The following is a 27248-nucleotide window of genomic DNA, read 5'->3' as shown; positions in this document are numbered from 1 at the left end:
ACCAACAGAGCTGAAACATTCTACTAAAAATCTTCATCTGTGTTCTGAGGAAGAAAGAAAGTCAATCACATCTAGGATGGAATGAGGGTGAGTAAGTGAAGAGATCATTTGAATTTTCAGGTGAACTTTTTCTTTATCCTAGATTAATACTGCAAATGCTGTGATAAAATAATGTTCATTGTTAGTTCATGGTGTCTAATGCATTTACTGTAACCATATAGAACCTCAGTGTAAAGCACTACAAAGAAAAAAGAACATTAGAAAGAACATTTGGCAATTTGTAGGCTTTCAAAAAATAAAATGACTGCCAGATTTTGTTGCAATTGTACAATATCAGAGCATTTCATACCAAGCACTTTTTAACAGTCGTGATTAGTCTAATAATTGTGTTCACAGTATTAACTTTAATATCCTTTGACTTTTGAATTTATACTCCTTTGGGTTCACAGTTCATAAAATAAAATCTTTACTTTTACATTTCCAACACTTTAAAATACTATTCAACTTAATACCTATTATTGTTTGAAATTCATTAATACCAGTAAGAATGAGGAACAAATGAAGGAAATGAATAATAATTAAAACAGATCCTATATTGGTGGGGGTTAATTTTGGAGATCAAGATGCTTTAAAGCTATTTTGAATAGACAGTGAAAGGATTGCCATTTTGCCATGCACTTTTCCCGGCTACAGAGACTTGACACTGCCCACAGGTATTGGTACTATGATGGTATACAGGCAGAATTAAGTCATTCAAGGCATTTCTTAGGAGGTCATTCACAGCCTCAGGTGCACATGAGGAAATAGTTACAAAATTACATCCCAGTTTTGTCTTTTTTTTTCTTTCTTTCTTTTTTTTTTGACAATTGATTCCATTCTCCCTATTAATTCATATAAATAACCTAATTAGGCTCGTACGTATATTAGATCTGTGTTTTCCTCTTATTTTCTAAAGAGCACTTATTTTCGAAGGTATGCGCTTTGACTCTTGCCAGTTAGACCTGGTACGGTGATCATTTTAAGGTTGTCTTTGGCAAGTATTATTAAAATAGTAGAAGAAGAAATGTTTTTCTATACTGGCTGTAAATTATGATTATGGAACTTTTTTTATTCAGGTCAGCGTTCCCAGAGGAGCTAATTTCTGGATGCATGCACTGTTTCACTATAAATCACCGATAATTATGAGACCTTATTGTCATGTAGCTTGAAATGAGACTTGAAATAGATTGCAGAAGATCAAATCCTGAGCTCAAAAGCTTTGGCTTGCTTTGTGTTCTTGAAAAGTGGTTTGCAACCCTCAAATATGTCTGTCTGTTGTGGGTTAAGCCCTATTTAAAAGCTGATTTCAGTTGACTGGCAGACACACATGAGTCTGTGAATAAGATGCATGAATATACAATGTAAGAGCTCAACCATATACCGACATGATATATCAAGACAGGAGCTTTCCCTATTTCCCAAATAACTCTACTTTTGACAACACTCTCCCCATCTGTCCTTCTAGAATGTCTCAGCTCACACCACATGTACATATATAAAGATTAGAACACACTGAAACAAATTGTAGGGAATTAGAAGAACACAGCTCAACAGACAAATGCCTTGATTCGATACTTGTGCCCACGTCAAATACCGAAACAGTAGAGTTAAAAGAATAGTTGAATGCTGAAAGACAACAGAAGCTCCTAGATGCAATAAAATAATGAATAGGACAGGCATGAGAAGGGTTTGTTTCAAGAAAGGGAGCTTTATGAGGGAAATCTCTGCTAAGGACATTTTGCTCTTGCTGACATGTCAGGTCAACCCCTGTTTCATTTGCCTCTCACAGTCCTTCACAGAAAATATTTATTTTTACTCTAGGCATGTGTGCAATATCCTTTTGAAAATGTGCACATCAACCAAAATACCCTGCCAGTACCCATGTAATCCAATCCTGTTGTCATGATCAGACCACTTTGGATTAGCATTGTGTTTATGTACTTATTTAAATTTTGGTAAGCCAAACTGGAGTTGTTGGTTGTTAATTATGGGGCTGTCAACGGGTCAAGAGATAGAAGGTGAGAACATTTGTGAGGTCACACGAAGTCTTGCAGGTAATTATGGTGAGTAAACTTTTGACCCCCTAAGCTTGTAGCTGGACAAGAGCTTTCAGACTTAACATATCATAGCAGTTTGTGCATGCGTCACTTATTGTCTGAATGATGTTTTGTGCTGCATATTTTCATTTTCATTAATTGCCTTATTTCTTCAATTAGTTTGTTAGCCTTTTCCCTGTTCATGCTTTGAGAGTCTTAAAATTGAGTAATCTTAGCTTTACTTTCAAAAGTTTTTGCCATTGTTCACCTTTTTCAGACTTCATCATGGAAACTTTGGATAAAAAGTTGGTAAGATCCATTGATCAGATATTTTCAGGTCTCAAACATGCATTTCCTTCTCGGATCAAGTCCATATTTCAGTTAGATATTTCTCCCTCTAGTGTCAATGAAGTAATTTAATTTCAGCCGTCTCCCCTGTTATAATGTTAAAACGACTTGTGTGGAAAACATTTTTTGGCTACAAAATGACAAACTTTAAGAAAAAAACAAAGTCCTTGCTGGATTCTCTCCATGTTAGAGATGTGAAATAGTAATTATCCATTCACTGGGAACTCATAATTGAACATCTGTTTTTTATCTGCTTCTCCTTTCTCATTTTATATTCCAAATCAGGCAAAAATGTAGTTCTGTGCTTTGCATCCAAATGCATTTGAAAACTTGTGCTAGTATATATTGCTGTTAACCTTTGCGGTTGTTCTTGAGGTAGAGAAAATAGTTTTTCCATTGTTACAATGTATAACTACATACTTCGAACATACTTTAAAATAGCTCCCAACTGAATTGAGTTACACCTCCCAAATCCTGTAGTGTCCCAAGCGAGCATGGAAGAGAGCAAAGAATCAGTAGATCAATTGTTTTTAGATAAACTAACTATGCTAACAGTTTTATAACCTGGACCTCGTAAAAGAGGGCCAGACTTTTGGTCAGTCCTCTGATTTTGCTGGAATCCCCATTTGCTTGCGAGAGCGTGTCGGTGTGGCAGCTTGAATATGTGTGTGTGTGGGTGTCCCTAAGGTGATATATGACTGCTGTGTCACGTTTCACATCTGACAACCATCCCAAGATGTACATCATCCATCCTTTCCCTTTTCCATGTGATTCCTCAATAAAACAGTCAAGCAGAGGGGAGGGGAGCCAAAAGGGAGGGGAGGGAGTCCGAGCTCACACGTAATCGGCATGCGTGAGAGAGAGAGAAAGAGAGAGAGAGAGAGTGAGTAAAAGAGAAATAGAGAATGGGGAGAGAGCAAGTGGATGAGGGAGAGAGAGGAATCTAAAGGCAACTGTTGCTTAAGACATTTCCTCTTCATCTTGCCTGTCTTGGAAGACGCAGTTGGGATTGGATATTGTACGTTAAAAGGCACCAGACCCAAGGTAAGACCACCAGTGTTGTAAATGTGACCCAGGTCATCAGAGTTACTTTGTACTGGCTGCAAGGTTAATTGCTGTACATTACTGTTTTAGCATTTACAATTCTGTCTTGTTCCAGCAATGCATTACTAATGGTTTGCAGATTTTGTTACTAAATATTGAAGTCTGAATATTATTTCTAAATGAACTGTGTGGTCCTTGTTTGATTTTATCTTTCAAATGATCTTAAAATATTTTTAAATATGAAGCAGTTTTTGCAAGAACTGAAATGCAAAACATAGTGATTGATCTACCTTACGTAGCAAGAACCTTTTTTTACCCGTTTCATGATTTCACTTAAAAGAGTGACTGCATGTTAAGCAGCATGAACAGCAATTACTCAACTATCTCTCTTTATTTTGCTCTGAGTGAGACAAAACTGAAGCATTTAGGTGGACAGGAGATAAACACAGGTATATTACAGTATATCTGACAAGGCTACAAGTAGGCATATGCTCTGTGGGAGGTCTTTTGTTAAGGTAAGCCATCAGCCAAATGGAGGTCATTAGCCAACAGCACCAGATGAGAAATCACGCGTATTCTGAAGATTGTTTATGAAGCTTGAGGAATAGGTGTGCTAGAGGCAAAACATACTGCTGAACAAGTAGACAAAACAGTGACGTTATATGTGTAGTTATGGCAGCCCATTCATAATCAATACTGCAGAATACAGTATTTCTTTCACACCATATAAGCTCTTTATGAAGGAATCAAATGCACAGTAGGGGTGTGCACAGAATTAAAGCCTGTTTCATCAGTGTTATTTTCAGAAGATGACGACTGCCATCAATTTGCACATCAAATTCAATTGCGAAGGTTAACAGGACGACATAACAGGGTCCCTAATTAATTTAACTAGAAACCCCTCCACAGCTTTGCTATGCATAGACCCTTTTTATCCTGTAGCATTCCGATCAGACAGGCGCTTTTCTAAGAAGCTAAATGTAATGCTAACATTAGTTTAGCATTGGCTCACATGGTGTCCTGTCATTTGCAGCAAGCTATGTTCAAATCCACTGTGTTTGCCTTATCTTTATCACAGGGGGATATATATAGTGTGGGGTTTAGCTCTGGTGTACAGGAGATGCCGGACTACTGGCATCTGCATGTGGTGGCAGTGACTCTGCTTGGGACTGGCATGTTGCTTGGTTTGCAGATGGGCAAGGGAGGAGGGCTGCAGGGTGATCCCTACAGGAATCTGCCCTTTGGTTTATTAAAAGCTGCTCAAACAATAGGGTGCTAAACAAGCAGAAAACAGTGACGTAACCCGTTTGGAGGAGGTGGGGGTTTGGGTATGACATTGTGACTGTGAAGACAATTCTGCTTATTGGAAAATAGAATGACTAATACTAGATGAATACAGGTCAAAGGCACTCAACAACTGTGTATTCTGTGGAGCAAGAGCCCAGGGGTGAAAATTTCATCAAAATGTTGGGTGATATGTTAATGATGTTAATGATATTTTGTTAATGACATTAACAAAATATTAAAATGTTAATGATATTTTAGGGGGGGGGGGGGGGGCAACCCTCAGATAGGAACTGGGTGAGACAGTTCCCCAATTGACACACACACACCAGGTTGACATCAAACGACGATCGACGAAGACTGAACAAAGACACGGGGTATAAATACACAAACATGGGAAAAGGGGCCAATGAAAGAACAGAACTCAAACAAGATAACAAGGTGATTAACAGAAGCAAACGGCAAACTAATGAGGGCAGGTGAAAACAATGACAGGGAACACGAACGCTAACAGAGGACTATGGAGTTACATAAGGGACTAAAGTGAAAACTAAGAAGTGCAAAAGTGACAAGATGGTAAACAAGAGGGCAACAGTGAAACAAGACAGGGTAACCGTTACAATGTTATACATATCTTGTGGTAACAGTAAAGCATTTAGACAATCCAAAAAGTGTCTTTAAAAGTCAAAACTTTCTCTATTCTCTATTTTTAGTTGTTGATTTATGTACTTGTACATCAGACGGATGCTTGTGGAGTGTCGCAGAACATCGCAGAAGTTTTCAGCGCCTCTAGTCTTAATTGCTGAGTTTTTAGGATGCTGTGTAAAGTTAAACGTACTTTAGTTTAAAACTGAAAAAGACGTGTCTCGAGATCCCTGCCCTTGTACAGCTGTTTTTAGTGCAAAAGCAGGTATGTGGAAGGCTGAGCTGCCTGCTCGTTGGTTTGACATGGTGCATTGCCTGTACAGCTGCAGCGCTGACTACCCCCTACTGAATTAAGGTAAATCTAGCTTGAAAAGCTCCTATAATTGGAACATTTCTTGTCACAGAATTTACATACAGGTAGGGGGCATGATTAATTGTTGTTTTTTAACATAATGCTATTCTTGTAAAACAAATACAGTATTTCATTTCGATCCAGATCAAATGTCCATCTAATACGATTATTATCTCATCATAATTGGGTTTGAAGGCATTAGGTTCAACATAATTCAAACCCTCTCATGCCCTGAAGTGATTTTAAGCCTGAAAATCCTGCTTAAAATGACAGTCTGTGCTTCAGCTTAAGCAGAAAAACAGCAATGGTAAGAACAAGAGTATCAAGAAACAAGACTGTATCAAGAGCCTACCCATGATCCCTTGAGCAGGGCCGCCAATAAGGGGATACAAGGCCTGGGCGCAACAGCAAAAGCGACATCTGCCAGGGCAGCTTAACTGTATGTTAACTGTATGTACCTCAACCCTCACAAATGAACTGTCCGCAGCCCTGATCCAGAGTTCTTTCAATATCTGAAAACCCCCCCAAAAAACATGCGATGATGTCCTGATTTGAAAAGCTCAGCGTTCCACATTTATATTCCACAAATCCAGTGGACTGTGGTTTATAAAGAGTGTTACATGTACAGGGGTGGTGAGAAGTGAGAAGTGGTGCTGATCTGAATAGAGTGCACCATCTCCTGCCATATGGCCCCTAACCTGTGGCTGCTTTTGAATGTCAGGAATTTCACAGTACTAATGGCACAGACGGCGAGGTCCCTCTCCAGCCCTGCCACAGCATGAATGGATCAACCATGATCAAAAGATCCATACTCTGTTTCCACAATCACCATTGCTGTGCCCAGGGACAGTTCATACCAGGGGTCCACTTCTTAAGTGGCATTAGCCACCAACAGGACTCCCAGTTTGGACATAATCCCAAGGCGAATAGTCTGGGAGTTCAGTGCAACAGGGATCTGGGATGTCTCACCCAGTTCTGGCTCCTGCCTTCCTCTTAAATTTGTTTATTGTTTTATTTTTCTTCCCATGGGATAAAATTTGGCAGTTAGTGAAAATGAAAAATACTTTGTTTTGTATCGGTAATATCAACTTGGAAATAGTCTTTTACTGTGAATTATCCTGTCCATGTGGTTGTTTGTGAAATGAAGAGGCAAACATATTAGGGTCACATGTGGAAAACACATCTTTCCTCCAAAAATTTCCCTTCTGAGAAAAACATATTTATTTAGGGAATTCTTGGCTTTGTCTCAGATTGTACTAAGAGGGCTAATTAAAGGTAACATTTGAGTACAGCTCCATCAGATAGCAGAAACAACAATGTCAAAGTAAATTCCTTAGCTCCTCAACAAAGAAAATAAAAGGGATATATATATATATATATATATATATATATATATATATTTAAAGAGTATAAAATGTCTGAGGTAGAAAGATGTTATTGTCTCAGATGGAGGGGTCGTACGTCCTGCTGCTGCAGTTAGTAGACATACTGGGCTTTATAAATCTACAAGCCGAAGCAGGTGTGGACGCCATGGCGGTGAACCTTACCTTACAGCCCCTGCCTCAGAGTGCCTCTCTGTAAGAGTAAATATTGGGGAGCCCTAAATACACCCCAAACTGTCCCAAGCGCAGTACTGGCAGCCCTTAACTGCTGAAGCTGCCACGCATGGTTGCACCATGAGATCACTCTCTCATTGTTTATGAAATAAATTGGATCTGTAGTTACCTTTTGAGCCAGGGTGTCCATACAACATTTTTAAGCCTCATTACGATGACTTCAAATCAGAGTGGCAGATGTTCTGTACCAGCTTTGAATGTCAACACTCATGCCCAGGCATGATGGTTACGATGATGGTCGCTGGTATGTATGATATGTTGATATTAAACAAAAGATGAAGCGAGTGTGCCTATGTACGAAGCATCCAAGTTAAGAACGGACTGTGATGTCCGCTTGTGTAAACCCCTGCAACATATGCTCTCTGGTGCAGTTAAACATTTCAGTGAGTATTTATTTAAACAGGCAAATTGATACTTAAATTTCTTACACGAGGAATGCTTAAGTTAAATGATTCCCTGTGGTAAGAAAAACACAAGGGGAAAGTTTTAAATTAGCCTGATGTGTTGGCGATTTCTTGCAATTCTTGACTTCAAAATTTTATTCTGACAGGATGAAGAAAAATGCTAAAGTTTATAAATAATGCAGGATATTGTTTCAGTGAATGATAATTTCCTCTCTGCAAAACAGTCTGATCCAGGCTTGCGGAGTCTGTTACCTTAGGGTTCAGCTACTCTTTCTCCCCCTCATTACACCAAACCTTTTAGCAGTTGTGGCTCGGTGAATTTCACTGCCGCACACGAAACAGTTTTATATCATTGTCATGAGGACAGTAAAGCACTGAGGCAGTGAAAAAATAAGTATATGTATAAATATGTGCCTTGTTTGGCAGTTGTCTCCCTGTCATGAGAGAACTTGCTCCGAGACATTTCTTTTTATGAAAAATTAATTTCTGGGGAAATTCGCTCCAGGCTGTTAAATAATATATTAGGTTTCTCTGCTGTGTAATAAAAACACTGTTTCTTTCAGTGTTGGGATTGTTAGAATAACAGAACAGTGGCCTGCCAGCACTCCTCATACATCACAGCCCACTTGTGTCTCCTGGCTGGATGTCTCAGGTCATCTGTAATTGAGGGGTTCTCACGCAGACAAACTCACACTCTCCCCTATTTGTATCTTACCTGCCTAGTTGCTCCATTAACAACTGAAACAGTAGTGGTATTTTAACCACTAACTGGGCATAATACACAAAACACTTCCTGATATCATATCTCAGATGGGTGTCTATGGAAGGACTTTACTAATACTTCTACTCTTGGCTAACCTTTGATAAATTCTTTACCCACAGATAGATCCAGACAGGCAGAACTCAACGGGATGGATGAGTTTAAAGAGAAACCTCACTGCACGTTTCAGATCACATATGTGGCATCAAAACCACAGTTGAGTCATCTTCATTGTCTTCTGTAGGAGACTTAACACCATTCTTTCATTTACCTGTGGAAGTTTGGACACTAGCACCTGTGGGTAGAGGCCAATATGAGGAACCAGCCTGGGATTCTACTTCTTCTGGTCACATGTCCTCTGTTGAGTATCCTGCAGGGTGTCACCTGCAAGGCAGAAAGTGGACACTTGGGGGACAGTGACCCTGACAGGTGCATGAGACATCATTTTGTCGAGACCATCACACATCCCATCTACAAGTGCAATTCCAAGGTAAAACTAACATTTACTAAGTAGAGAAAATTGTTGAGCTCTTGCATGGAGACAATTTACAGTATGTGTGTGTGTTCAGTATATATATATATATATATATATATATATATATATATATATATATATATATATATATATATATATATATATATAACAAATCTCAGAAGTTTCTGTCTGCACACTAAATGATAGTCAGGCATATCTGTTTATTGCTTATGTCAGTTTTGAGGAGGTCTTGTGGTCTTATTTCCAACACAGTATTTATTTCTTATTAGTATCCAACTGAGAGGAACACTGTGCACATGCACAAAACTCAACGTAAACTGGAGCTCCCATTTTGCTCATTGAATTACAAAAAACGGTCTGGAAGGTTAAACCCTCATGTAAGGCAATACACTCTCTACACCCACAACTTGATGTTTTAAACAAGACGTTTAAAAAAAACAGCAATTCTCCTGATACATGAAAAGGTTTTAGGTTTAAATAGTAACCCCAGGGGTGTCCCTCATAATTATAATCCATGACTGAGAAAACAAAAACTGTTTTCATTTATTGAATTAGATAGTATGGCTGGCTTGTCTGCTGACCTCCACCTTTAGTTACTTTGACACCTTGGCAAAGAACAATGCACACAGCCTGCCTGTGAGGCCCAAAGCCTAGCCAGACATAAGCACTCATGGGGTGCATAAATGTTTGAGAGGTGGCACTGTGCCAGGGCTCCATACAGTGCTGTGCCTGAGTCATTTCTTTTTTCTTTTTTGGATATTGAAATAATAATGTGTGATTTATCCCCTCAAAATAAAGCCACTGATGATGAACACAAGTTCAAGATGTTCTTATTTACCTGTACCTCTTAGTGGGTTGGATTCACAGTATATCCACATCAGATATGAATTCAGTTTCTCAGGCTCCCGCTCTTACAATCCCAGCTGGTCTGTGTCAGCAAATATGCAACTTATAGTAAATGGAAAATAAGCTAGGCAGCCACCTGTGCTCAAGCTAAAAATTATGTGAATATTACATGAGTTGCATGTTATATTTTAATTATGAAACAAACAACTGCAATAAACCAAATGGAGTGAGTTGAAGAGGGAAAGACATGTTCAGTGTGGTTTCACATATAGTGCATTTTAAGTTAACCAAATCCAGTTTGTTTAAGGTGAACCAGAAAGGAAACCAGCCGCAAATTATCTCTTTCTTATGCTTTTGGTGTTCACAATGTAAGTGGACTTAAAAGAGGACCCAGTTTCTTTTTTGGTCCTCTTTACATTAATGTAGTCTCAGACCCCTGGTTGTTCACACCACAGCTCCTTAAGAACTAAGATCCCATTGCAGCTACCAACGTCTTTGTTAAAACCTACAAGCCCTTATTTCGAATGAAAACATTCAAAATTCTTAGTCCATTTGAAAAGATGTTTACTTATATATCATCTCTAGTGTAATGGAGCAAGCAAGTGCCTCCTCCAGCATGTCATTTACATTGTGTGTATGAGCCAAGAACATTTACCATTGCGCAAATAAAATTAAAGTGAAACTATCAAAATCCTCACTTGTATTTTCGTGGGAGTTTGGCGCGAACCTCTGTAGATGGTACGCCCATCAGAGCTCTTCAAATCGGTTCATCTTAACATGCTGCTTTGCTCTGAATTTGAACCCTGCTCCACCTCTTGAGGTCGTCTGAGTATGGTTAGCTTTTGGGTCCTTATAGAGGGGCATGAAACCACTTGGGTTGTTCACACATACACGTTATACCTCTCTGAGAGCACTAGGAGTGCTCAATGAACTAGGTGTGAAAGCGCCCTCAGTTAAAGACACCATCCAAATAATGCAGCTGAATCTGTCCAGGCCAGCTGAAAGAAATCGTGACAGTTCCTGCTGGAAATAACATATTTAACGTATCCCTCATTTGGCAGATACATGGGCCCAGATGGGTTGTTGCTCCCTGAAATTTATTAAAGAAGAGTGGGTATATAGCCAGAACAATTTGTTTCAAGCATTGAACCCAACATTTAAGCATTTCCTGTCCCGTGAACAATTTATGATTTGACAGGCCTCCACACATATACAGACCCATTGTCTAAAAGCAGCATAGACCGTGGATTAAGTTTGACTCTGTCACTTTTATAAAAAAGCATATTACACATGCCATTATTTAAGGGGATTGCTGTTGCCTCCATGCAAATTTCAGCAGTGCTACACAATAGGACCCACCTGAGCAATCACTCTGAGATAAATATAGAGGGGAAGAAGAGCTTAAATCTGCTGTCCAGCTTTTGTCACCTTGCCATGTTTCCTTGAATATCCATCCTCCGTGGGCCACACACCTCAATGGCATTTGAAATTCCCCACATCTATATTTCGATTGTTTTCAGAACACAACTTTAGGCGCTTTGCTTGGGTGACATTAAATATTGACATCATCTAAAAGAAGCAAGCATTTCCCATTTTCAGTCATGGACGTCTAACCATGATTTCCGTCTTGCATATCGGATGCATTTTGGCCTCAGATAGACTATTGTCCTTTACAGTGGGGGTGACACTCCGCTAACGCTAGGCAGCTGACAGACAACATGACATGGGAGTCCATTTATGGAGTGTGCAGGAATGTGGCGGCCCATGGTCTGGCCAGCACCTCACATTTCAATGGATTGGGTCATGTTTGCATCTATCATTGAACACAGAATCGCATCACTCATTAACTTTTAATTACATGAGAGAACTCCATTGTGTGTGTGTGTGTGTGGAGGGGGGGAGGGGGGGGTATCTTGATGAGCAAATCTACCTTTATCAGCCAGTGTCCAACGATGTAGCCAGGTGGATCATCGACCCCTATAAATTGGCCCTGCGAAGTGCAAAGCCTTTCATCTGTCACACAGCAATCCTCACAAAGCAGATGGGGCTAATTTGTGAGATTGAGGTATTCGGGGAGTCAAGTAGCTTTAGCATCCAGGTCTGGGAGAGATCAACCACACTCCCATCACCATGCAGGTGCAAGGTCAAAGTGAAACAGTACAGAAGCTTTCTTTGTTCAAGACTCCAAGCCCTCTCAGGAAGCTTATCTCAGCCTTGTCTTCACAGAGGGTTCAAATTAGGAATGGCACAGGACTCTTGCGTCATAATAGTTAAAGATGCTTGTGTAGACATTGAAGATGCCCTCAACCACAAGGGTTAAAGAGAGTTAAAGATATGTATGAATACACCAAAGCTCAAAGTAAAGCACAAATAAAAAAAAAAAAAGTTATTCTTGCATTTCGAGAAAACATGTGTTAGCCAGCTAGATCATTTCAGCTAGCTATGTTAGCCAGCTAGATGATGTTTCCTTGGTAATAAGCTTAAAATAGCAGAATTCACAGCAACAACGTTCATGACAGGAATCTAAATGTATAAGGTGCAAGGCATTAAAAACACATTAAAAAGATCAACAAATGTAATTTATTGAAATATTACTTCATTTGAATGATTTAGGGAAAAGACAGCATTGGTTTGATAGGGAAAGTGGTAGTTCTGTCAATTGGCACTAAACTCTCTCACACTGGCCCAGGCCAGCGGGCCATCCTCATTGTTGTGGCCCTAGTAGTAAATACCAAGACAGCACCACTCTGCCTAGTGTCTCACTGTCTATTGCTGCGTGACTTTACATTCATTTTGGAGTTGCACTGACTTGAACGAAGGTCAAATGTCCACATTTAAGACCAGTATCATTTAGAAAGAAAGTAAATAAGGTAAATTTTGATTTCATGTTGACTTTAATCCACATAACTTTAATTCACATAACAAGGATGTAGCCATATATTAAGTTCAAATTAATTTTTTTGCAGAACATAACCGGAAATAGAAACAAAGTCCCTTTCAATTGTTCTGGAGTAAAAACTTTATTTTTAAATGCTGGTTAATGACTGTTTATTTAGTTCCTGTAAATTTATTTTTCCAGGAAATCAAAGCAAACCAAATACATGATAATCCTGTGCTTTGACCCTGAAGGAATCTGTCACACATTTCTTTGCTACATTGCACGTTGTGGATTACTACATATACAGTACTGTGCAAAAGATGTTTAACAAAAACATTTGTCTTTTCATTGTTGTTTATATCTTTAGGTGTAGTGTCAATAGGTAATATACATTTTAGACTCCCAAACATTCTTTCTTCAAATAAATTAGTATATAATAGAAGAACAGTTAGCACTGCAACAGAAGGCATGGACCACAAAGCCCCCCAAAGAACATTGAGTCAGTCTGGGATTACATGAAGAGACAAAAGTAACTGAGACAGCCTAAATATATAGAAGAACTGTGGCAAATTCTCCAAGAAGATCTGCCAACAACCAAAAAAAAAAAAACTGTGTCCAGGAGTCCCTAGTAGAATTGGTGCTGTTTTGAAGGCAAAGTTGGTCACACCAAATATTAATTAGCTTTTTTTGATGTTTACTAGACTTTGGATTATGTTAATTGAAAAAAATGAAAACTAATTATGGCACTATTTGTGAAGAAACCCTCACTATGCAACATTTTTCACAACTGCCTAAACATTTTGCACAGTACTGTACATGCACACAATTAATCCAGATAATTGAGGTAAAAAGTAAATTTTTCATTTGTTTCCAATTCTAAATTTTTGTGAAAAATAGATTATTGAATTGTTGTTTGATATGATGCATTAATACAGATTTGATGCTGCAGGTTTTGATAGAGAAGCAGATATGTCATTAAAACAAACAATTAAAATAAAATAATTTGGGCTGCATGATAATTTGGGATGACATTTAGTCTAAATATGCCCAAGCAGTGTATGTGTGTATGCAGGAAAGAGAGGGGGGGAAATTGCTTGTTTTCGCTTATTTTGGGTGAGGCAAGTCCCTTATTTTGAGATTGTTTTCCAGACTATGTCCCTTGTTTCTCTTGCCAGATCTGGCAACACTGCAACTGGTATATATCACCCACCCTTAGCAAAGAGTACTGTAATAAAAAATATTAAAACTGTACTAACCATTCTTTTATTTCATTCTAACCAGTTACAGATTCTGCTCAGGATGAACTGAAATGTAAAACATTACATTTTTTGTCCCTGGTTTCATTGTTATACGATTGGTTTGAAGTTAACAAGGTTGGCTATTTCATTCTTTAAGGAATCAATCAATCTGTCCTTAAAGAGCTAACCAATGTCTGCTTAAACAACATTTTGCATAAACAATGGAACTAATAGCACTAGAGACTTTAACGGCTGCCATCAGAAATAATTTGAACATTAAGGGCATCCAGGCATGAAAAACAGAACATATACTACTGCTGTATGCAGATGACATTTTGTTATTAACCACAAACCCAGATACAGCGGTTCCTCATATATTATCATCGATGCCAACAAATGCCTTTGTTGGTGGTATGCCCACCAGCTATTAGGAAAAATTGGCAGTTTAAATGGCTTCCTTCAGGTCTAGCATATTTGAGTATCAAGATTACCCCAAGTCTAAAAAACATAATGACAGAAAATATCCTCCCCCTCATATGGATAATTGAGTGCACTTTACAAAACTGGACTAAACTGGGCTTATCTTTGTTGGGAAAAATAATTATCTTAAAAATGATAACGGTCCCACAAATCAACTCTGTGATATATCTCTTACCTCAAGAGTTTCCCTTCCCCACTACTAACATGGTTTAATAAGGCTGTAAATTATTTTCTTTGGGCAGGCAACATTTAATAGAACAAAATTATGTGCTGCTAATGAGGATGAGGGTCTCGGGTCTGCCAAGAGTGTACTGGTACCACTATGTTTTTTCTCTTAACTAGCTGTTATACAATATATACTGCAGAAGACCAAGCTCCAGGATGGGTCTCAATTGAAAGGGATCTTATGGAACCTTTGCACATTCAGGCTTTTATATCACAAACAGGGGGAGAAATCCCATTTAGGAATTAATTGTTGGCTTTTGCGAGGGAAATTGAGTGTATCACACCAGGTCACAGGGTCAAAGCCTGTCAGCTTTTAAAGTGAATTATCACTTTGGCATAACAAACTATTAAAGGTGGGCAAAAAAACTCTTTATTTGAAGACATGGGCTGGAATTATCTTTATTGAAGATATGTTTGAGGATGACAATTTTATGTCATTTGACCAGATAAGGGCTAAATGTAAAATTCCTAAATAAATATCTTCAATTGAGAAGCTGTAGAATGTCTACATGAAGAAAACTCTCCCTAATACTTTAAATTGTGGCACAGGAAATATTTCAGGGCAACCAAACAAAAACAAATAATGGAACTAATAAATGTTTTTACTTTACAGATGGTTCTCCTGGCTCGATGTGAGGGTCACTGCAGCCACACGTCTCGCTCGGACCCACTGATCTCTTTCAGTTCTGTCCTGAAGCAGCCTTTCAAAAGCACGTGTTTCTGCTGCCGTCCACACACCTCTAAACTAAAGGCAGTACGTCTGCGATGCTTGGGCGGTACACGGATAACTGCTACTTACCGTTATATCCTTGCGTGCAGCTGCGAGGAGTGCAGCTGAATAAATCTGAGAAATCATGGAGAAAGACCCTCTAGCTAAAACATATAAAAATGTTCAAGGTACATGTTATTGCTGATGATTCAGAGCAACCATTTTACGATTCATTAGCACTGCCAAATTGTTGCCAACAGCCCATCCAGACTTCAAGGAGAATCACATCTCTTGTAAAACAGCGCATTCACTTGGATTTCCAGATGTTGGGCCGACAGTTGCACCTCTGCATGAGCTCAGCTAGTCAATTTACTTTTATTGCATTCCATTGTTTTGATCATTGCATGTATAAAATAGTGGATGCTGACAACAACATAAATTACTAGATCATTTTGATGAAGCTAAGGAATCTCTTTGGCAGACAATATTTTACTATCTGTTTGAGACTTGATACACACACCAGGACAGAACTTTGGATATTTTGTATTTTGGCATAGACCTGCAGGCAAATTGATGCAAGCAATGGACTTTAAAAGTTTGATGATGTTTTGTGTGAAGGATAGAATTCAAGGTCTCTGGAATTTGCCACATGTACTAGTACACATTTTTGCTTTATTTTATCTCCTTAATATTTTTTTTTTAAGAAGTATTGTTGTACGAATCGTATTGCCATTGGGGATTATTTTAGACTATGTAAGACTCCTTACAAGTTTATTCCACTGCTTTTACTGTGGGGTTAACAGGGATCTATCATGCCAGTCTGTATGCGGAAAACGTCAGTGTTAAGTCTGTTTATTTCATCATCAAAGTCTTGCAATGCCTCGAGAAACATAATAGCATGAAGTTGTCAACTAATCATGTACAGTTATGATAACTATGATGTTTGCATTGTGGAAATGTACAGTAAATGATGAGTTCTACAGTACATATATAATAAAAACAAAATTAAATGTTTCAAATATCTCTACAATGGTAATGAATTCACCTGCCCTTTGTTCTACTTTGCTGGAAATGTACTACTGTGAAATTGATCATTTGCTTGCTGGACAGGTTTGTACTCCATTAAAAATCTTACAGCTTTTGGGCTCCACCCATGAATGATATCTAATAAACACTGCTCTTTACCACCAAAGTGACCTGCCATAAGCTTCCAGTCAGACTGTGATACTCCTTATTGAATGATACCTATATCAACTTGGTCAAAGGAGGGACAACACTCTTAAACTACATAGAAAAATAATTAACCACTAGCAAAAGCTTTCATCAGTCAACATCAAAGGACAATGCATCTATGTGTATTTCCTTCGTTAATTCGGGATGACTTCTAGGACTTTAACACTATTACGTGCTGGATTTGCTTAAAAATATAGTGCATCATTTTTACATCCCATTTTTAAGCAAATTCCACTAGGAATTTTAAGCAATGTTACATAAAAAACGTAGCTGTTATGGACAAATTAATGAGCTTCCATTCAAACGTGTTTACTTAAAATACTATCCCATGCCAGCTACTACATTTAAGTTTTTTTTAACCCTAAGAGTCTCTGTTGACCCAACTATGCATTTTAAGCTCATTTAACTCAATTGTAAGTGCAATTAGCAGCTTCAACTTCTAGGTTCTGTTCATTTACTTTCAATTAACTTCAAATAAAATGACCTTAAGAAATAACAGACAACTGGTGAATGTCAAAGATTTTTATTGTTGTTCACAAATGTACAATCTAACATAGATTAATTAAATAACAAAAAATAATATGTATGATGATATAAATGCTGGTGTTAATACTATTGTCATTGACAACCTCAATGTAGCTTAACGCAAGCGGCAACCACAACAGTGAAACTCATTATATAGACCGAAATGTATGCTTCACATGATATTGATGTGTGTATTTATTCATGTGGTCTCAAACACAAACTGAGGTGCAATTTTAAAGCATTACCTGAACGCTCAGACGGTTCATTAATTAGCTTTAGGGAGAAAGAACATTTAGCATTAAAACTGTAGATGCAATTGATGAAGCTGAATAAAAACACTCAGGAAATGTTATCAACCAGATAATGCAAACATCAAGATGTACAATTTGATTTTTGCTTTAAACATATTAAATTGGAGTAGGAAAACAATTATAGTTGTTTGTGGAGTTTCTGCGCGATGGTGCCGCTGTGTTTTAATGTGCTGGCTAATGTCATTTTTCCCGCCGTGGCCTACATTAAAATCAATGCAACATACCCGACAAAAAGCGTGGAGGTTGTCTATATTGACTGGGTAAGATGCACGTACATTGTTGCGTCCAACATTGTTGAAATTTACAATTGTACTTCAGTTTCTTTGCGGGGACACCGCCTCCTGCCATCATGTCTATCGGCTCGCTTTCGGGTTAAACTTTCCGCGACTGCGCAACTGGGTTATACTAGGTTGCCAGGTTGAGGTGACAAATAGGTTGAAATTGTAAATGGTGTGTGGATTGTGTGAATATAATGCATTTAATACAATCTGGCAACTGATCAACATTAGACAAACATATTGGTCCGATTAATAATAATAATCGGCGATTATTCATAAAGGAATTTGGGCCATGCAAATTACGGGAGCTTCCCGGGAGAAATAACAAACCGGGAGGGGTCCGGGATTTAGGGCTAAAAAACGTGAGAAACCCGGGAAAAACGGGAGTGTTGACAGGTATGCATTTTAGCCTCATGCAGACAAACGTTTAATATACTGTAGATTTTCAAACGAAATGTAACGCAAGTTAACATAACTTCTTTAAGCGAATAGAAACTTGAATACACCGAAAATTGATAACAACAACAACAAAAACAAAACTTTTTTTTTAAAGAAATTTATCTTTGAACTTTTTGGCTAAAACTTTGTGTTGTCCACAACGAGATCTCCTCAACCAAAATGGCAGCCAGCCCAAAATAAACTCGCTTAAAATCAATCACATTCTGCATCACATGGTTTCCCATGGAATATTAAAAACTTAGGCTGGATTTACTAAACTTCTGACTATTGTTGCTTCACTCAAAATAATTATCAAAGTTTCTTTATTATTATGAATACAGCATAATCTCAATATCTTGTGTCACACATATAGCATATAATTAAGGAAAGTTGACAGCATTTCGTTTTCAGTCAAATCTGTTTATTTTAATTAGCAATATTTGCTGAAGCAATTAATAATTTTATCAGTGCACAACACTTAATTAGTTTACTAATTTTAACCACAAAAAATTTCATGTTTGAAACAATGCCTGTGGTGAAAAGTGTTAAATAAATTTGACTTGACTTGCTCTTTTGTTTTTCAAGGACTGACTGCCTGCCTTGTGCTAGCTGTCTTGCTACATATATTTTGATTCCTGAACACAATGTGACTTTCAGTAGGGCTATAATTAACGTAATGGCTAATTTGACAGAATGACAGACAGTCCACATAATTGCTGTCAGTTGAGTTCCCTGTAATGTTTAGGGCTGCCCTAAGACACCTGCCCACAGATATACGTGATAGGCTGCAAAGTTAAATGTCACATTACATTGTTCTTAGAACTTATTAATTCTAGAACATTCCAGATGTTGCACACATGTGCATCTATATCCCCTCTAAAGCAAGTAATAATTCTTCAAGTAATACTGACAAATCATTCAAACAAAAACTGGTTAAAGTAGATCACCTGGAGGTTAGGCCAAGTAATAATTTAACCCAGCCCGATTTTGGACCAAGCTTGATAATTTTCCTACTGCTGTGTCCAAATGTGTCCATCAGATATGGAAAAATATGCACACACAAAAACAACCACACAAAAAAGTACACTCTACACAAATGGGTGTGTTCTGCCAAGATTCTGAACTAAATAGAAGCAATCTCGGCTCTATTGCGTTATTGTGATCATTTAATCACACATGACTGCAATATCCTTTTGATCTCCCAAAAGATAACAAAGGGAGCTTTACATCAGTATGAATCATTGTAGTATTACTGTACAGTATATCCTATCATATTATTAGATTGAAGCCAATATCAGACGCACTTTTTTCATTACTCACCTAGAAAGGCTATTCTAACACCATTTTGCTTGCATCACTCACTCACTCTCTATTACATTACACAATCCTTTACAGTGTTTGCTGGGCATCCACTGCTATTTTGTGAAAACATCTGTTTTGTTTTTTTTTTCGAAATGAGACCAAACAAATGAGAGTAAACATAAGCAAAACATACATTTCTACCTCAATTGCAGTAGTGTAATTAAATCCATCAACATGAGGTTATCAGCCACCCCTAAGTAGGCTTCTCATGTAACAACTTGTGTAGCAAACGCGCCCCCTTGTGGCCAACGTAGTAACTTTTAACATTATATACAATTACCATTTGTACAAAAATATACTCGCAATATACCATTTATACAAAATATACATTACTATATATATTAACATTACACGAACAAGCTTTTGTGTTGATAAGTAAAATAGATCTAATTTTTCAGTCATGTTATATAACAAAGAGAGATAAGCTACTATTCTTCTTTTAAATGGTTTACTGCAAGTAATACTGGATTAAAGGGTGACAAATTAGCAGACCCAAACGGGAAACTACGGCAAATATACTAGGAGACTACATATAAAAAGGCACTTGAAGGCCTGTAAAAACATGTATTTTGAAGTCACATTGAAATCTCTCAAACAATAGAAAATATTCAGATGGCTTCCGGACTCACTGGATGGCATCACTGTCAGATTCAGCAGTGGCACAGGAATAATTATTTCATAATGTCTCAAAGCAGTGATAAAGTAGCAGTCAGTAATGTCAAAAGGACTGGTTTAAGGACCTTATTTTTATTACTTATAAAAAGTAGCAAAAAGGATGGAAAAATACTATCAAGCTGTAATGATACTACAGAGAGAAGATTAGGATGAACCCAGGTGCAGAAGCTTTATTCAAAGAGTGCAGGACAACTGGGCAAACAGGATACGGTCTTTAGAATAGTTCATAAGTTTAACATAGGCATGACCACAGGAGATTCTCAAAAGTAAACTCCGTATTCATCCATAACAGCCATCAAGTTAATTTCAGGGATCAGTGGGTGAAGACAAACCAAAACCCATGACAGGTAAGTATTCACTGGCTAGTATCATCAACAAATCCTTGGATTTAGAATGGAACTCAACTCAGGGCAGGTAAGAATCACATTTCTTCAGAAGAAGGGATAACGAAAATCTCAAACGAGGAATGAAACTCAAACAGAAATGCATACTCAGGCTAGGTATAAACTCAGTCTCTTTGCCCACAACTGAAATGGAGAACTGAACATAACATGTTTCTCAGTGCAGGTAGGAATAAACGTAGTGGCTCCAAAATATAACTTTGAAGTTGCGGAGTGAATATTGTAGGAAAATCAAGAAATAACAGTCAGGAATCAAACAAGGAAAGTCTCTTTTTCAATATAAACAGCACTTGTTGAAAACACTTATCTGAAGTCCAATCTGAGACACAAATAACATCCAGGAAACCATAAGACCACGAGTCAGGGTTAGAGCCAGTGTAAGTATTACAACATTCAAAGCCAGACAAAGACTGATTGTCAGTGCAGTGTTTTTAAAGCACACCAAACGCTCCACTAAGGAGCATCTGGTGTGGCTCTTTAATGATCTGGGAAGAGCGACTAGGCAAATGAGGTAGATGAGTAAACCTAAATGTTTCCAATATATGCAAGTAATACAAAAGCCTGGAGTGGATACAGTAGAAAGATAGAGAGAGAGAGAAAATTACCCCTCAAAAAAGTCAGTAAAAAGCTTTCTCTACCCGACTGTGAGCGGAGGTTTATTATTCTCCATTTTTTAAGCTAAAGTTAACTTCACCAGAGCGGTGCCAAGCAAGCAGTCATGTCAGCGATGTCATGCCCTTAGCGGTCTTTAGATGTGGGGAAGTGCGTTTACATTTTAAATTGGACCTATTATGCAAAATTCACTTTTACATGGTCTTTGTACATAAATGTAAGTCGGCAGTGTGTGTACACAACCAGCCTACAATGTTAAAAGTCCACCCTCTCCTCTTTCTTATATTTCTATTAATCAAAAGCTGTATGTCAAAATGAATGGTTTTCGTTACTGCTCTAAAGTGAAGTCACAATAGAGCAGAACTCGCCCACGACTGGTGACGGACTCCACCCTCCTCCTCTGAGTGATCTACACACAGTCCACCATTTTTTTTCCCACGCTGGAGCAGATACAGTGAGAAGAATAATGTCTCAGCTTCATAAGCATCATAAGTGTTCTGTTGTTGGCTGTAAAAGTGAACATAAGAGTCTTCATGTACTCCCGGCATCAGAGCCACTGAAGACGCATTGGACAACATTTACATTTACATTTATTCATTTGGCAGACGCTTTTATCCAAAGCGACTTACAAAAAAAGAGGAAGAACGTCAGCGAATCATCTTAGGGAGACAGTGGTACAAAAAGTGCCATATTACAAAGTTTCACTATCATCAGAATAGTATACAAAACAGATTTAAGTGCAACAAGAAATGTAAATAATTCTTTCTTTCTTTTTTTTGAAGGAAATGTTCCCCAAAACATACAAAAATGAGTGTATGTTAGTGCAAATCATTTTACACGGCACTGCTTTGTGAATGAGTGTCAATATAAAGCAGGATTTAAAATTTGATTCTCAAGCATGGATCAGTAACAACTGTTCATGTTCCAGCTAAAGTTACCATTGTCTCTGATTGTACTCATGGAGATCAGAGCTATCTTGTTATTTTTTTAGCTTACTGTCTGTATAATTCATAACCTCAACTTTGTTATGTAAAATACAGTTAAGGTGATTGTTTTTTTTTTTGTACTGTGTACGTTTACTGTGAACATAAGAGAGTTGTACTAAAATTGGAATGTTTACTTGCAAAGGTCAGATTAGCTGCACAACATATCAGTACCAGTAGGGATGTTGGTTGCCAGACTGACTCACGACAGCTTTGTAGTGTCCATTAACCATTCAGAAACGTCCTGGTTCATTCTCACAGTTGTGACTTCTGCTGGAGTCTCTTGTGAAACTTGCTAAATAAACATTAGCTAGCAATACTATGTACATTTTTAACTAAATAACAATAACTTTTTTTTTGCAAATTTTGTTACTTGTGAAAAATCCACCTGAAGTAAGCTGTGTTCACACTGCCAGCTACTTTGTCGCTGCATGTCACCAGTGGCTAGCGGTTAGGTCGCTAGTGGTGTGTATGGAGAGTCTAAACATCACTATTTCTTTACAATTAATATTATTATTAAAATATTAGGATCACATGAGCTCTACCATCTTCTCTCGTATTGGCTGTCGCTCCTGAAAGTCGCTCTTCTTACTCGTTCGACCGTCGCTTGTGTTGCCGGAAGTCGCCAGCTCTCATTGAAAATGAATGAGATGGGGTTGTTTTGTCGAAGCGTGTCGCTGGCAGTGTGAATGAAGCTTTGATGTGCAGCAGAGAGCAGTTTTTAATTTTATGCTGTTCACGAGCTGTAAAGGCACAGCCCTCTTCATGAAAGTGGGCGGGGACCAGTAGCTCATTTGCATTTAAAGAGACACACACACACACACGAAAACCATGTGTTTTTGATTCCACCCAAAAACAGACATTTACAACATGTTATAATAAATTATCTGTGCTGTGTTTTGAGCTGAAACATCACAGACACATTCTGGGGACACCTGAGACTTAGATTACATCTTGTAAAAAGGGGTATAATAGGTCTCCTTTAAAGAGCCATGACAACTAGCCTATAAACAATCAATATCAATTATTCTAGAATTTAATCAGATTTTTCATTATTATTTTTACTAAAATATAAGTGTCTTGGGGACATGTCCTCTTTTTAGTTAAATTATGATGTGCATATTTTCTAATACTTACATTGGTGCTGGATGGCAGAGGCAGCCTATATACATACAAATTGTGCCATTGATATTCAATGTGCTGAGTAACGCATTTTCCCCACCGTGTCCGATATTAAATTCAGTGTGACACACATCACAAAAGGCATGGGCATTGTCGATATGGCTTCGAGATATGAAATTAAATTATTCCGCCCAGCTGTTGTTAAATTTACATCACCACCAGAGTATTCTCCTCCCATCTACAGTGATGCTTGATTCAACTTCCCACGTCTACCTGCGCAAATATCAACAGCGCAAATGGGTTGTAGGTTGCCAGGTTGAGATCACAAATGGGTTGAAATTTGTATGATCTGTCGATTGTGTGAGTAGGATGCGTTTCATACAAGATCTGGCAACTGGACAAACTTGTAATAATATATTGACGTGATTATTCATATAACGAGGTTTGGGCCCTACAAGTTTCCAGGGAGAAATAACAAAACGGGAGGCGGGCGGAGAAGGATATGAAATACGGGAGACTCCCGGGAAAAACGGGAGTGTTGACAGGTATGCCCCTCTTTGTAAGTCCTGCCTTCTCGCACACCAATTCATAGATTATAAGAGGCTTGCAGCAACCATTGGCCAAATTCCTGCCTGTCAATCTCTACGAACGGGCAAAGCGCTGTTGTGTTCGGCATAAAACAGTTGCTTGACAGTAGCAGGAAATGACAGCTGAGTGGAAACAATGCCCAAACGAAAGTGCAAATTTACAGAAGATTTGCACAAAAAATTCCCATGCTTTCATCCAGGTCGAGATGCGTGGGAAGCAGAATGTATGACATGTAAAGCTGGCACTAATGTGTCAGTTGCTAATAAAGGTGCAAGTGATTTAGAAGCATTTTGGTTCAGCAAAAGGTAGGCCTACTTCTTATGGGAAGTCCCGGTTCAACCCCATACCCACCTCAGTTCGAGTAATAATTTGGTTAACGTCCCTAAGGCTCAGCCGCAGCATTCACATATTTCAAATTTGGAGCTGCCAGATGTGACATACCAGCACATGCCGTATCTTGTTACTACATGAGGACTGAACACTTGCAAGCCAAAATAGCTGGTGATTCAGAGCAACCATTTTACGATTAATTAGTACTGCCAAATTGGTGGCCCCACTGGTCAATGAATTCACTTTCATTGCATTGAAAAGAGCAAGGTGAATATTGTTCAAAATATCTCATTTTGTGACCCAAGGAAGCAGAGCCGGCCCAAGGCATAAGCGAACTAAGCGGCTGCTTAGGGCCCGGTAGCCACCAGGGGGCCCCCAAGAGCACATGAAATGACAGCTTGATTTTTTTTATTTTATTTTTTTTTTGTGATTATGCTGTCAATGGACAATGGTAATTACACAAAAACGCAATATTAAATGCAATATTATGTTAACGGGCTGCAGGATGCAAGCACATTCAGACAGCAATGTCACAAGAAAGGACATATTCTCTGGTGCAAAAAAAAGGAAAAAGAAGAAAACAGAGGAAGAGAAAAAACAGCACGATAAAGGTATGTTAAGTTGCTAGGCTAAGTTACGAGCTAACATTAGCTGGATAGTTAGTTAACACAGCCTATGTAGCATATCTTCTTTTTAGGAAAGTTTGATTAATCATCCGTAGAATAACATCTTAATATATTATTAGTATAACATATTACTTAGCAAGTTTTAGATTAAAGTTTTTGTCTTCTGTGTAATAATAACTTTCCTGGGTATATATTTTTGTAATAAAAATAAGCTTCTGTTCCATAAACTTTGTACTGATAACAACTTAACATTATTTACATTAGTCTACAATTTTGGGGTCTTTGCTATTATATTCCAATATCATTATGCCTCAGTTAGCTAGTTATAGATTAAGAGTTGTTGTTTTAGGAGTACAGATGGCTTGCTGCTGTGTATAATAATTTGTGTTGAGAAAATAACATATTTCGTCAAATATTCTGTCAAATATGTACTCTTTTGAAACTTCCCTAGGAGCACTGTTGAAATATTTTGGACGTGGGGCACAACCAACTCCACCTACCCCAAGTGCCAGTGCTACAGATGATGATGATTTTTCAACAATCCCAGATCATTATATTTATATGGATAAACCATGCCTTTGTTTTTGACAGACAGTTTAATTTGACATCTAACATGGCTAGCTTTTATTATTATTATTTTCATCAGGTCCATCCTCTGCATGCGAGGAGCACTTCCCAGCACGTGTATCCACTGATGTTGTCATCTATCCTGTCTGACTCAGAAAGGACTGATCTGGTAAGCAGAGGGCCACTGCCTATAAAGGAAAACTTCACATTCCCTGAAAAATCTGATGGCCAAAGCTTCCACTACACCTACAGAAAGTTAATTAATGGGGAAAAAATGTAAGTGGAGCTGCTCACAAAGAGAAATGATACTGTCTACAGCTTCTGCTGCAAATTGTTCTCTATGAAGTACACAAAACTGGTAACAGAGGATCAACAGGATTGGGTAAATATAGGTGTGCTACTGTTACATTTAAAACTGTAGAAGGGTAAAATCATGCCAGGCAGACTTTGGAATGTTGTAAGCAACACAGCTACAACTAATAAAATTGATAAGGGGTGTGTTAGATTTATAGTGTACGAATAATCAGGAATTGACAATATTCAATCATTTTGGCGGCACCGAAGGGCCCCCAAATCAAATTCTGCTTAGGGCCCCATAAAGGCTTGGGCCGGCCCTGCAAGGAAGAACATCTCGATCACTTCGCTTTAGCAAATTCAGACATGGGGAGCATCTCACCCTCCAAAAATAATTGTAATATTTATGCTTTTTGAGGTTGCTTTTCTTGTTGGTCATATCTGATCTCTGCAGTCGAAGATGACAATTGTATTCCTCTTATAAGATGTCTAATCTTAAATATGTTAGGAGTTGTCGCAGCCTGAAACAATGTATGGCTAAAAGCACGTACGGAATATGTCCACCAGATAGCAGCAAACTCTTTCAGATTTAGTGGCCCCCCAAAAGTATTTGGGCAACATGACTGCACTTACAGTAAAAATGTGTGATTTTCATTGCATTAAAAAAAGAAATCAACCCAAGTGCCATTTATTTTAAAGATAGCACAAGCACACCTTTCAAGAAAACATTTCACAAGATGATGTTTGTTAAAGGTGCAGTATGTAACAATTTTCATGTAATATTTGCCTTTTTTGTCAATGTGTGAACGGCTTGTAATGCATTCCCGGACTTCCTAGGTTGCCTATTAAAGCCTGTAGACTCTTTTTCATGCGAAGGGAATGGGTCGCTTTTGCCAGGAAAATCCAAAGGATGTGACATTTATGCGCACTCCCGAGAGCCTTGCCTCAGACAGTAATAGTTTCTCTTCTGCTATTCAACAGCGACAACAAACTGCAACACTAGGTAACACTATCTTAAAGATGGAATCCAGCAAATGTCCAGCTCCCAGCACAACACCGACTCCTATACAAACTCAGATTAAGCAAAAAAACAAACAAACAAAAAAAAAAACATTTATCAACTGAATCCTGTGTGGCTAAGCGGGAACATAATCGTGGATGAGCGAAAACTAGAGTGAACATCGGCAGGGCATTTGATTCCAGGAGGGACATTTGTTCGGTTTAGGGGACTGTGACATTCTTCTTATTGGACAGGTAAGCTTACATAACTGCAAAGCATGTGAAATATAGCGCCATAAGGATTGGTCTGTGTAACTTTAGATAACTTGAACTTGACTGCACAGTAACTGTCATAATCAATGTTAATCTGTAATTATTCAGCCAGGTAAACTACAATAACACATTAAATGAATGCTAGACAATGTTCAAGATAATGCAAAAAGACCCATTCATTAGTGTAACAACTTGTTTATACAGAAAATAAATACATTCTATTATTATAAA

At 38.1% G+C, this 27248-nt stretch overlaps 1 protein-coding gene across 2 annotated transcripts; it reads left to right on the top strand.

Annotated features, from left to right (window-relative positions):
* Nucleotides 1–3345: 3345 nt before the first annotated feature.
* On the top strand, nucleotides 3346–16577 carry ndp (norrin cystine knot growth factor NDP). Of its 2 annotated transcripts, none has more exons than XM_052148985.1 (3): nucleotides 3346–3467; nucleotides 8651–9018; nucleotides 15305–16577. In XM_052148985.1, the coding sequence occupies exons 2-3, from the start codon at nucleotides 8842–8844 to the stop codon at nucleotides 15527–15529; spliced, it is 402 nt and encodes a 133-aa protein (XP_052004945.1). In that variant the 5' UTR covers nucleotides 3346–3467; nucleotides 8651–8841; the 3' UTR covers nucleotides 15530–16577. The 2 variants fall into 2 exon arrangements, with proteins under 2 accessions (XP_052004945.1, XP_052004946.1); XM_052148986.1 differs by having other exon boundaries at nucleotides 3354–3467; nucleotides 8773–9018.
* Nucleotides 16578–27248: the final 10671 nt, after the last annotated feature.

Source organism: Xyrauchen texanus, chromosome 18 (assembly GCF_025860055.1).
Source record: "Xyrauchen texanus isolate HMW12.3.18 chromosome 18, RBS_HiC_50CHRs, whole genome shotgun sequence".
Taxonomy (NCBI): domain Eukaryota; kingdom Metazoa; phylum Chordata; class Actinopteri; order Cypriniformes; family Catostomidae; genus Xyrauchen; species Xyrauchen texanus.
The sequence above is the reverse complement of the archived record's forward strand: the minus strand, read 5'-3'. Positions and strand labels throughout refer to the sequence as shown.

Bases quoted from the DNA above. Each gene is read 5' to 3' on its own strand.
- ndp (XM_052148985.1), top strand. From the start codon at position 8,842: ATGAGGAACCAGCCTGGGATTCTACTTCTTCTGGTCACATGTCCTCTG. The intron at 9,019-15,304 runs GTAAAACTAACA...TTTACTTTACAG, and splicing joins TCTACAAGTGCAATTCCAAG to ATGGTTCTCCTGGCTCGATG.